The sequence below is a fragment of the Lepeophtheirus salmonis genome, chromosome 10 (assembly GCF_016086655.4).
Source record: "Lepeophtheirus salmonis chromosome 10, UVic_Lsal_1.4, whole genome shotgun sequence".
Taxonomy (NCBI): Eukaryota; Metazoa; Arthropoda; class Copepoda; order Siphonostomatoida; family Caligidae; genus Lepeophtheirus; species Lepeophtheirus salmonis.
This window is the reverse complement of record NC_052140.2, coordinates 8446124-8458511: the sequence shown is the minus strand read 5'-3', so window position 1 is coordinate 8458511 and position 12388 is coordinate 8446124. Positions and strand designations below refer to the sequence as shown.

The window sequence follows — 12388 nt, the reverse complement described above, 5'->3', positions numbered from 1 at the left end:
CTTTTCCACCTCTCGTATTTAGCGAAATTATTTTATTCACTCCCATGTTTATTTTCTGATCTCTAGAAATCTGAGGTTTGTCAAAAACATCTATACTTGATTGATATTTAAAAGGCATTGAGGTCTTCAAGCATAAATATAAAGATAAAACCTATCACTTTGGTATGTGATATGGACCTGACGAATGATGAGATGTAATGTATCAAACTGTATTTTTAGACAGAAAAGATATCTCATCGATGTCCTCACGATCCCGAAAAAGACAAAATGAGTTCTTAAAGACATACTGACATCGAACATTTTATCTAAAGATCACTTAAATCAAAATATTTAACACAGCTATGAAGCGTAGATGACTGACGCGACAAATCCACCTTTTGTATGTTTTATGTTATAGCCTATAGCAAAATCTCTGATCTAATTTGACATTTCAATAAAATAATACAACTTTCGTATACAAAAAGAGAATCGATTGAAATTATCGAAAATTACAGAATACATGATTGTGCATTGCTAAAGATTCTACCTTTTAAATACATGCGATTGAAATGCCTTATTAGTTAATTAGCTTCAGATAAAAAACAATTAACTTTGAAAATGAAAAAAGAAAAGGTGTTAAAAATTAAGACAAAGTACTTTCATATTGCACACTAATAAAGATTGAAGTTACTAATATCGGCTTTGAAATTTATACACTTTGCATCTACAAATTGGTTCAAAAGTTAAAAAGACAATAGATAAATAAAAGATTTAGAACCCATTACACCTTTTTTTAAATCCATAATACCCCATCCGTAATTTTGAAGGTGTGATTAAAGAAAGTAAGGTATTGAGAAAAAACAATTAGACTTGGTTAAATATTACAAATTTATGTACGTCATAAGTTTTAACGTCATGGGAATCTCACAAAAAATTTCTAGGCTACCCCCACGCCTGCTGCAAGTTTTTTTCGCACCGTATAGCGGCAGTTTGTGAATTTGGTTTAATTAATACGAAAAATGTCCTATGTACTTTTATTTACTGCTGATTTATAACCTCTAAAAAGATGTGTAATTGTGTATCTGCTGATTTTAAATTATTTTTTTAACAATACTAGTGATGGGACGATTTAAAAAAATCTCGATGCCGATTTCGAGGTTTTAATATTTTAAATAACAGTTCAAAAATACCAATTTTACTATCAGGTGTGTCCATATGCTTATACTTTTTTGGGGAGGGGTTTCGTTTTTGAATTTTTTTTTTGAAGAAATCCAAATTTTAATTTTTTTTTGAAAGAAATTAAACTTAAATGATAGTTTTATGAAAAAAATGTCAAATATACTAATTGATTATATATTTTTCAAAAATTCACAACTGTTTACGAAAATGTTAAATTTTTTGGTAACAAATGTTAAAGTCACCATAGATATTCTCAAAAAAAAAAATAATAATAATAAAATTAAAAAACCCAGTTTTTTTCGTTAAAATATTTTTTTTGAAAAAAATTTAAAAAATTAAATTTATGATATTAAAACAAATTGAATATTGAATTTTTATGGAAAAAAACTTCTAAAATATACAATTATTAACAGAAAGTTAAATTTTTTGGAAAGAAAACTTTAAAAAAAAGTTTTCGGAATTTATTTCCGAAAATTAATTATTTGGGAAGTTTTAGATTTAAAATTTAATTAAATTTCAAATAGTTTATTTTTTTTAGTATTCATAATAGTTTTTTTTATTTTTTTTTTTTCAATATTCATAAGTAGTTTATTTTTCAAGTCACTAGAATTAGACCTAAAGTAGTTTATTTTTCAAGTCACTAGAATTAGAACTGAAGTAGTTTAATAATTTATTATAGATAGGGAAATAATTAATAGTTAATAGTGAGTATTAGACTTAATCAAAAGCTTAGAAACACGTTTCTTAGAATTAGTAAATTTTTGAGAAAAAAAAATTCAAATATTCTAGTAGGAACATATTTTTTTTTTTTTTTTTTTTTCATAACTTAAAAAAGTATTATGACGCCTTATGACGATCCTGATACCAGAAAAAATATCGTATTATCCGATTCCAATTAATCGTTTCATCACTAGTTAATACATGAGGGAAGACTTGAGACAATTGCAATATTTTTAGCATGTAGTTCAATTTATCACAGCTGTTTTTACTCAGACAAGCTACAACATAACAGAACGTACCATTCATATTTATAATAATTTGAAACAATAATTAGCTGTTTTTTTTCACAAATTGCATTTGAATGCAACCTGTCAAATGTAAGGTTTCTAATTTACATAGATTCAAATGGTAATGCAAAACTAAGACCCTCGTTAATATTAGCTCTCTATTATATGATTTGGAAGGGGAAAATGAATTATAGATCCGTGAGGATTTTTTCTCACTTCTCCAGAACATAGTGTCTTCTGGACTCAGAATTATGATGACATTTCGTAACTTTAGCTCCGTGATGAGTTTTGACAGAACTTGAAGATTTTGGCAGTGAGACTTTGAATGATACAAATTTGCATTTAGATCACCGATAATCAAGGGTGGATAAATATCGTTTTTTCTTGTATGGATAATGGCCTGAAAGAAGGCAGAACATTTAACATTTGGTCCATAAGCATTTAATAAATAAAATCCCCGATTTAATGTTGGGATGCACATTTTATGCCATATACTTGAGTTAGATAATTCCTTTACACACTTGGGGTTATCGGTTGACTTTGAGACTAAAGACTAAATCCCCCCTTCCGATGTCTCCAATCTTCTGTGAAGAAATAATTGTAAGTTCTCGGAATGCAAAAGTGACATTCAGGTGAACAAGATGCGGAATAAGGGGGTTTTATTTCTCGAAGACAAATAACATCTTGGCTTCCTTAGAGCAGGCTTTTCATCAAGGAATGTATGTAAGGCTCTCATATTTAGCAAAATTATTTTATTCACTCCTATGTTTCTTTCCTGATCTCCAGAAATTGGCAGTTTGTACAAATCATTGTGTTTCAGTTCTTGTTATTTTGTTCCTACATAGATTATATAAAGAAAATAAAATATAAATTATTTTAAATCAATAAGTAAATTTCTGACTTTTTTGTGTGTGTGAAATTACAGCGTTTTCCAATTATTCTTTTTTTTTTTTTTTTTTACATTGCCAGGGTGATACAGTTGTATCTTAGTTCCAAATAGCTAAGGGCTTCTTATTGATCTGGAAAAGTGGTTTTAGGCACCAGTTAGTGTAATTACAAGAGGGAATGGGTGGGGTAGATTATCGATTCAGATCAGATACTAAGCTTGTTGGATCGTATAATATGATAACTATAATATTTCTTAAGACAGGGTCTCCCAACTTCACAATGTCTAGCTCCCCCCTCCCCTACACTTATATATTTTAAAATGAGGCCCCTTTTATACGAGTTTTTGGGGAAATAGCTGGAACTTGGGACACTACGCACTCTGTGTGTATGGTAGCTACGGCCATGTTTGTATCAAATCTAATTTCCTGGGCCCAAATTTTCTAGCAACACCCCTTGTTTTAAGTACCTGCAACCAAACTGAGCCTTTTGAAAAAAAAAACCGAGACCCATAGAACTGAACCATAGCGAGACTGAAACCATTTAAATAAAAGAACTGAGACCGGGAACGACAGTACCGCTGAACCTGAACTGGGCACATCCTTGCTCAATTCTACTTGGAGTGCAAGAAAGACTTACAGTTATAACTTCTTAGTGAACTCTCATTGTTACTTTATGTCTTTCATGAGTATACGCATTCATTTTTACTTTATACTTAATTACTCTGTCTTCATGAATCAAATAATAATCACAACGACTTTTTGAAAATATATAATCCTGTTCAGATTACAAAGTAGAGAAAGTTGATATTATATTCTAGGACATGTTTTATACATCCCTTGCGATTATTCCACGAATTTTTAAAGGCACAACTCGTAGAAAATTGAGGAATGTTAACTTATCCACGTGTTAACAAATCCTTTACCCCACCACTTTAACAATCACATCATGATTAATAAATCTTTAATTTAAGCAAACTTTTCATAAATATAAACCAGATAAATTTAGGAATACAGGAATTTACGTCGACACTTTTTAAGTTCTATCACCTCCCCACTCTCTTTCTGTCTGTCTATCTTCCCTTTTCGTTCATTGACAAGTTGTTACCTAACCTATATTCGAACGGAAACATAGCAAAGGCACAAAATCCGTTTGTAGGTAGGCAATCCTTCAAAACTATGGAGTTGTTATGCAATAATAATTCTTCAAAATTGTTCACAGCATATGAAAAGGTAATTCTAATTCAACCAATCAACCTCTAGAACACTTATTGTGACATAAAATCAAAAGCTGACAACAAAACACACAGTATATTTTTGTGTTAGCAATGTAACAACGTGATGGTCTTCTAATAAATAAACTATTCTTATAAAATCAAGCCTCAAAGAATCTATATTTTTGAAATATTTTGAAGTCTTTATCTCAAATTGACAACGATAAAAGTATTTTTTGCAACGTTGAGACTTTCATCTATCAAATGTGCACTTTTAACTACTTGGATTGATTCTTCTTGGAGACGACATATGAGCTTAAAAGATTAAAACACACAACTTTAAGCAAAGATAACCTGAGTTTATTAATATAATTAATAAAATTAAAAAGGGGCTTTGTAATCTTTTAACATTAGACTTTGAAATATGTTTGACTCACATATCCTTATCTTTCACACTAAGGCCTTAAAAAAATCCTTGAATCTTAAAAGTGACCAAAAATATCAAAGACAAAATGCCTCATCCTTAAATAAATTACATTAAACAAATAATTTTTTTAAATATAATTCTGATTTATTCCTTCTTTTGAATTTTTTTTTTGTACAAAATGATTAAAGCCTTAAATTAAGAATAAAATGTACTAACATATGTTTGTATGAACAAACAATTGTAAGATAAAGGAACTCAACATCATTAGAATATTACAAAATGCATACTGTGCATTAATATATTTATAAATGTGTTTCATGCTAAATTACGGCTTATTTATGTAATGAGAATATGCAAATTTTCATTTGAATAAATTGTCTTGAAAACATAACATAACATCATAAATTATGAAAACAATTATAGTATGTGATGTGTTATCATTAAAATAATTTTGAACAAAAAATTAAAAAGAAGGAGAAACCCCAATTTAATTGTTTATTTCATTTGAACATACAGCTCATTATTTCATAGACTTGTTTGATTCAACTCTAAGCCTATTGCTCAATTTTGTGGGATGAATTATGATACATAATAATTTTATCTACAGGTTAGGGTAGCAACACAGGTCTTGACAGATGAATTTAGAACTAAATATATAATATCAATAATTTTATATTTTCAATAATAGGCAAAAAAATAATGTTACCAAAACATGCAAACAAGATTTTGGCAATACTTATTTCACTCAATTTAATTATCAATTAAAGGCTTTACACATCGCTTAAAGACCATGCAGGAGTTGATGACAAACTTATCTGACAAGTTGTTCCATGCAGCCACTATGGAGGACTTCAATGGGTCCACATTTTGGTGTGAGGTCCCGTTGGTTTCCCTCTCCAATGTTCCTGTATAGAAAAGTCAATGGGGTTCAAATCTGGTGGGAAAGGGGGTCATATCTCTTTGGACCAGAATCGACCAGTTTTATCTCCACTGAACTTTTGGTACTTGGCAGACGTGTGATTGGGTGTGCCGTCCTGAGTCCACACTTAGTTACTCTCCAGGTAGTTGGTCTTCAGCCATTATAAGATTGTATATATAAGCACTATTTAGTAGGCCTCCTAGCCCATTTTCTGTCCAGCATGGAAAAAGAACAGAGGCATCTTTTTCCATCAGAGGCCACAACGCTGAGGACCATTGTTTGTGCCGGATATTTGGTGTGGTAAAGCCCCTGGACCTTTTCTTTTGTTTGAACAATTCAACAGACCCTTCAGTAAAGAGAGTAAGGTATCTAAACATTCAGGTAAAATTACCCCACCAAATTGAAGGAAATATCAAACACAGAGACTTCCTGAAATGGGTTGATACCAGGGATAATTATGTGAAGTTTACTCATGTGGAGGAAAAGATCAGAAAAGAGCAGATTGCAATATTGTGGACGTGTTGTTCGCCTGGATTCCTTATCAAAGTACGCCACTTGGTTCAAATTCCAGCTAGTACTTCCAATCCATTGGAGGAAGTAATTCAAAATTATGGTAATATTTAAAAGATAAAAAACAAGTTGCGGCAGCAAGATATGAATTAGTCCGAAGAAAGCAAGCTAATTTTGAAGATTTTGATGAATTTTATTGTGAATTAAAGATGTTAGCGGAGGAGGTAGAAATTTATTAAATGCAATCACAGGATTGGTAAGCCTCTCTGGTCACATTTGGAATCAGGGACGATGATGTTTGAATTTTGTTTTTAAGAAACACTAAACAACTTCATTTGAAAAAGACCATTACCTTGTGCAAAACAGTCGAAACTGTTTAAATGATTTAGTACTGAAGGGTATTAATAGAATTTTAAAGACCAATAATGATAAAAGTGGATTTGAGAGAAGAAGAAGTAAGAGTCACGAAAAACCATGTATGAAAAGATAGTATGAATATGTAGACAGTGTGGATTCGAAGTGAATCAATATGGAAGACCAAGCCCTGCTACAGCAATGGAATACTGAAATGTCCAAGGACATATGTTCAGTATTACTCGTCAATTGAGTTCGTGGATGTGAACTTAATAGAATTCCAATTGATATTCTGAATGTAAGTGGATAATACATTGCGAATAAAATTTATATATGTGATAGTTGTACAGGGTCTTGTATTGCAAACTAAAGAGTTTAAAACAATTTAGATATAACCTCAAAGAGATCATGGCACCCATGTTCTAACCGCTAGATAGTCAGAGTGAACGGCTCAAGTTGTGGAGGTAATTAATAGTGTTGAACTAATATTTAGACTCGGTAATCGTCAACATAAAGAGATCGTTTATTTTGTTAAGAATATTGGCCAGTAGGGTATGTTTTTATCACAGCATACGTGTATAGGATAGGGAATTATACAAAAATTTCCTAGACAATTAAAGGAAGAATGGACTAGTCAATCGTTATTGTATGCAAGTATTAAATGTAATAAACCTTTAGATATAACCATTTCAGAAAAAGTCAAAATTCATCTTTTTAAAGATTTGATTGGCGAATTTTCAGACGTATTTACATATGATAAAGAACTAAAGATGATGAAATTATCTCCAAGGAAAATGTAACTTTTGGATGATGCCAAGCCATTTGTCCTTCATGGATCAAGAAAAATCCCATTTTGCTACAGGGATCAAGTTAAAAAACGTTATAAGACATGGTGAAGAAAGACGTATTAACGAAGATTGACGATAAGGTGGAAGAATTGTGGCATCCAATTGTTGTTGTACCAAAACCTAATGGAAAAATACAGTTAACAATATATTTTACTAAATTAAATTCTCAAGTAAAGAGATTAGTTCACATTATGAATACACCTAAAGGGGTCATTTATAAAATTAAGCGAAATTAAGATACTTTATCAAATTAGAAGCAGTAACTGGATATTGCCAAATGCGTCTCGATAAGATCAATCAGAAAATAACCACATTTATAACACCGTAACGTAGATTTTATTTTAAGCGTCTACTTGTGATGCAAATAATTGTAGATACGATCAAGTTTTAGAAGGAATTCATAATGCTCATAAAGCGGTTGCTGACGACATTGTGGATGATGCGAATCACATATTGAAAGTGTACGGAAAATATTATTAAGACGTGGAGAATCTAGTATTATGCTGAGGAAGGAAAAATTTCAATTCACACGTGAAGAAACCAATTTCGTTGGATATAAAATTTGTACGGAATTGAAGACGATCCATGACTTCCCAACACCAACAAATAGAACAGAGCTAAGATCATTTATTGGCTTAGCAAATCAACTTACAGGCTTTTTATCAAAATTTAGCAAAGCAGCAGAACCATTAAAATACATCCGATGAAATTAAAGAATGAATTTGCATGGGCAATATACATACTAAAGCTATGGAAGAAGTGAAGGACATATTGAAGAATTCCCCAGTCCTTGCCATTTTCGATCCAAAGAAGGAAACTCACCACGAAACTGATGCATCAGGAATGAAAGGTCTTGGATTGGATCCTCTACAAAAACGGGAAGAAAGATGGATCTTAGATGTATATGGTTCAAGATTTGTTAACGATTCAGAATTGTAGTAGGCAATGGAAGAGTTGGACAACCATTGCCATTAAATGGGCAATCAAATAATGTCACATTTATCTGAGTGGATAATCAAAGTTTGAAGTCGTCACTGATCATCATTCACTCCCAACAATATTCAATAAATATTCTCTAAATCAGATCGAAAATCTGAATGTCCAAAAGATAAGGATGGATCTCCAAAATTAGCAATTTTATGCATCATGGCGACTAAGTTCTCTCTATGAATAACACAGTACACAAGAATCATTTCTGGATTCTCATCTTTCATCAATTTAAGGCAGCCTATTTTCTTACCTATCATAGTTGGAGCACCATCTGCCGCACAAGATATTATGTTTTCCATAGGAATATTATTGACAATTAAGTAATTAGTTAGTTTACCATATATATCAGCAGCAATAGTGGTGGTTTCTAATGATTTGCTGAATTGCATTTCTTCAGCAAATTTGCCTTTATCAATATATCTTGCATATGCTAACTATACAACTTCACTGTCTCTCAGGGTAGATTCATCCATTTGCAATGATAAATTTCCAGATTTTAACTTTTCGACAAGTTGTGTTTCAATATCTTCGCCCATTTCATCCATTCTTCTAGTAACAGTATTGTTACTGAGTGTCATGCCTTTTAACAACGTTGTCATCTTTTTCCATGACTGTTTTGAGAAATACTGATATTGATGGTTTTATTCAATCCTCTCCTATAGTATGATTTTTTTCACATTTAGCAATGAGTAAAGATATCTCATAACTAGCCTCAAGAGTATGACCGACGCTAACAGTTTGTTTAGTAAACATAGACTTTTTTTATCGATCTTTTTGTCAACATCTCCTTTAAAGACTTAAAGTAATTTCAATCTGAATTTACATACCCACTATGTTTTGCCTTCAAATGCAACTCAAGACGACCTGGTGTCATTGATTCGTTGGTCAAACATTGTTGGCATAAGAGGCAGACATATGACTGTTCATCCTGTATAGCAGGGATGAATCCAAATTTTAAATATTCTTTTGAATATTGACGAACTTTTTTTTTTACTTGAACTACTCATTTTATGCATAGGGTTTGCTACTGAAATAAATGAAATTATTAATTAACAAAGTAGGCTATTCATAGTTATTGTGGAATTTACATAATTGCCCAGTTCGATTGGTATATCTATAACAATACAAAAACTCTGATAACGATGTTTTCCCGGAATGTTTTACACTTTGTATGTAGAATGTAATCGTAGTAATGACGTCACTGCAGAATAAAATTATGAAGCAATTAAATAAATATTACGTAGACAAATCTATTAGCTCAATAACTACACCAAAATTTATTAAAGCCGTCCGAATTTTTCTCTGATCAACATGATAATCAAAACTAAAAGTCACATTATCGTTTTTGTCTGTTTATTTATTCATGTGGTTGGGTATAGTAATATCAAAAAACACGTCCTGTGCATGCCCCACCAAAACATTGCCATGTACCACTTTTGGGGCATGCACCCCACGTTGGAAACCACTGCTCTAAGTGTTTAAAAGTACTGAAGGTTGAGAGAAAAGTGCGGATTTAAAGTTCAGTTTCAAAGAAGTGGAGTAATATTAGAAAAATCATAAAAGGAAATAATATAACTTATTAAATTAGTTTTGAAAATAAAATAACTTATGGGAGAATTGAAAAGTTTCTACGTTTGTTTGCTGGAGAAGAGAAGAACGAAGGCAGTAAGGGAGAATATGAAATTGAGAAACAACCTGAAGAAACAGATCATGTTTTTTTATATAGTATATGATCGTTGGAGAAAAGGGATTGTTATATATTGATGTAGTTCATACTCGTAGATATTATATTTGTTAGTATGGGTAAGTGTATTATATATATATATATATATATCATATAAATATGTCATACAAGATGATTGTGTTCAGTAATGATAAAGTGTACTAATAGGTGATTATAAGAGATATGTCCGGCCGGTATGTTGAAATAAAAGAAGCGGAAAATTAACCTCCAAACAGCCTTGAGAATAAAGGAATATTAACAAATACCAACAACGTATACTGGAAGGACGTATTGGGTGGAATTTCTCCGATGTCTATCTCTCAATTCTACTCTGAATCCAACAAAGACTTACACTTGTAACTCTGAAACAAGTCTTTTTTGTTACTCTTCGCCTTTCAATAGTACGCACACTTTATGCTTCGATGTTCTCTCCTCAAAAATTATAAAGTAATGATATTAGCTATTGGAAAACACAATGCTCAGATTACCAACCACAAAAACTATTTTAATGACCCTATTTGTGTTTTAAGGCTAAATTAACATTAAGAAAAAATTTGTTAGCGGATGGGTGATTCAAGACCTAAATTTTCATTCATAGTATTATTGTTTATATTGTTTTTTTAATTCGGAAATTTTTAATTATTAACAACCTAGATATGATCAGATATTAATAAAAGTCAAAATATTTGTCTTTCATAAAATATGATATATTTCAGAAACGACTTGTGATATTATTTTTACTTACAACCCACCATAACATATGACTGTAATTATAATGGTTTAAGTCATTGTATATTTCATTATATTATAAATGTATGTACATAATATATTTTAAAGAAAATAAACTTTTTTCCTTATGAATAAAATGGCAAAGGAATTCATTTTTGAAGAGTTCTTTTTTCTTCTTTCTTAAAAATGAAGTTTATTCCACTACTTTTATGTTTTATAACAAAAGTTGAAATAGAAATGAATATATAAGCTCAGAAACAAGTTGGGTTATGAAGTTCTTTTTATAATTGTCATTGGCTTATGAAATTTATAGAAAACAATTACGGACTGAAAATAAGGAATAAAATTAGTTTAAAAAAAAGGTTGTTTGTACTAAGCATTTGTTACTTTCCTGAGCTCTTTGGAAATCCCACGTGTGTATTTCCTTATTTACTCTCTTCTTTTTTTTTTGCTGATCCTTTTACGACGGAAAAAACATGATGAATATTTAGAATTGGTAAAAATATGCCCTTCTTCGTGTTTGTAGTTTGGTAATATGTTCACTGTTTTAGTATTCTAAACCTATTTCATTATTCAATCACAGCCCTTATATGCCGACGGAAGGCCTTGACAGTACTCCTTAGACAAGTTGCCCCACACAGAAACTATGTTGGCCTTACGTGAGTTCACATTTGGATATAGAGTTTTGCTGGTTTACCTTCACAAAGTGATCCACACAGCAAAGTTCAGCGGGGTCAAATCAGGCAATTAAAGGAGCCACATTTATTCGGCTCTTTACCACTGTCAGAAGGTGATCCTCGTATATAAGTATAATCCCTAGTCGCCCTTCAAGATCCCCCTGATTATCCTAATAGCCACAGAGAAGTTGTTGGCAAGGCTATTCATCTTTGGGGGCAGGGGTTCCTCCTCCTTGATCTTCTTCTGTGAGGCGGACAGAAACTTTGGACCCTTCTTTGAATTGTGGTTTCCACTTCCTGCTTTTCTGGAGATATCTCTTATATCATTCTTCATCTTGTACACCTTGAAAACCAGGCTCTCCTGGATCACTTCATTATGTCAATAATGCCCGTCACTTCAGCTTCTAGAAGATTTGAAAGCGCTACCTTTTACCTATTTGCTCATTCATGGTGTAGAAATGTTTATTTCAGTTGGTTTATGCACAAAGAATGGCTGAACCAGAATGTCAAAAAATAATCACTAAACCTTCCATTACTACTAATATATTATCATTAATTAATAGTACATATTTTGTTACGCACTCCTGAAGAGTTGACTACTTGAGTACTACTGAATAAGGACTCTTGTTAATATCAGCAGCCTGTTATTTGATTTTGCGATGAGAAAATGACTTACTTCTATCAAGAGGAGCATATTATTAATGTACATTACCATTACCACAGGGAAGATATTGTAATTTTATTTAATTTATATACAGGGTGAGGACTATAAAAAGGGTAATAAAATTTTCAAGGCCGTTATCACATCAACATATTTTTATTTTACGCCATTTTATGGCAAATTTTTGAGTAAAAGTTGGTAATTTAACAATTTTCTACACTTTTTATTCAATTTGTCCCCCTCCATTCGGAATTATGGCTGTATATGTATTTTACCATTCATTTTTA

The 12388-nt window shown here is 31.4% G+C and overlaps 1 protein-coding gene across 1 annotated transcript; it reads right to left on the bottom strand.

The window, feature by feature from the left end:
- Nucleotides 1-8382: 8382 nt before the first annotated feature.
- On the bottom strand, nucleotides 8383-8889 carry LOC139906462 (SCAN domain-containing protein 3-like). Its single transcript, XM_071891357.1, has 2 exons — nucleotides 8760-8889; nucleotides 8383-8717 (listed from the first exon to the last, which is right to left on the bottom strand). The coding sequence occupies exons 1-2, from the start codon at nucleotides 8887-8889 to the stop codon at nucleotides 8383-8385; spliced, it is 465 nt and encodes a 154-aa protein (XP_071747458.1).
- Between the last annotated feature and the right edge of the window lie 3499 nt (nucleotides 8890-12388).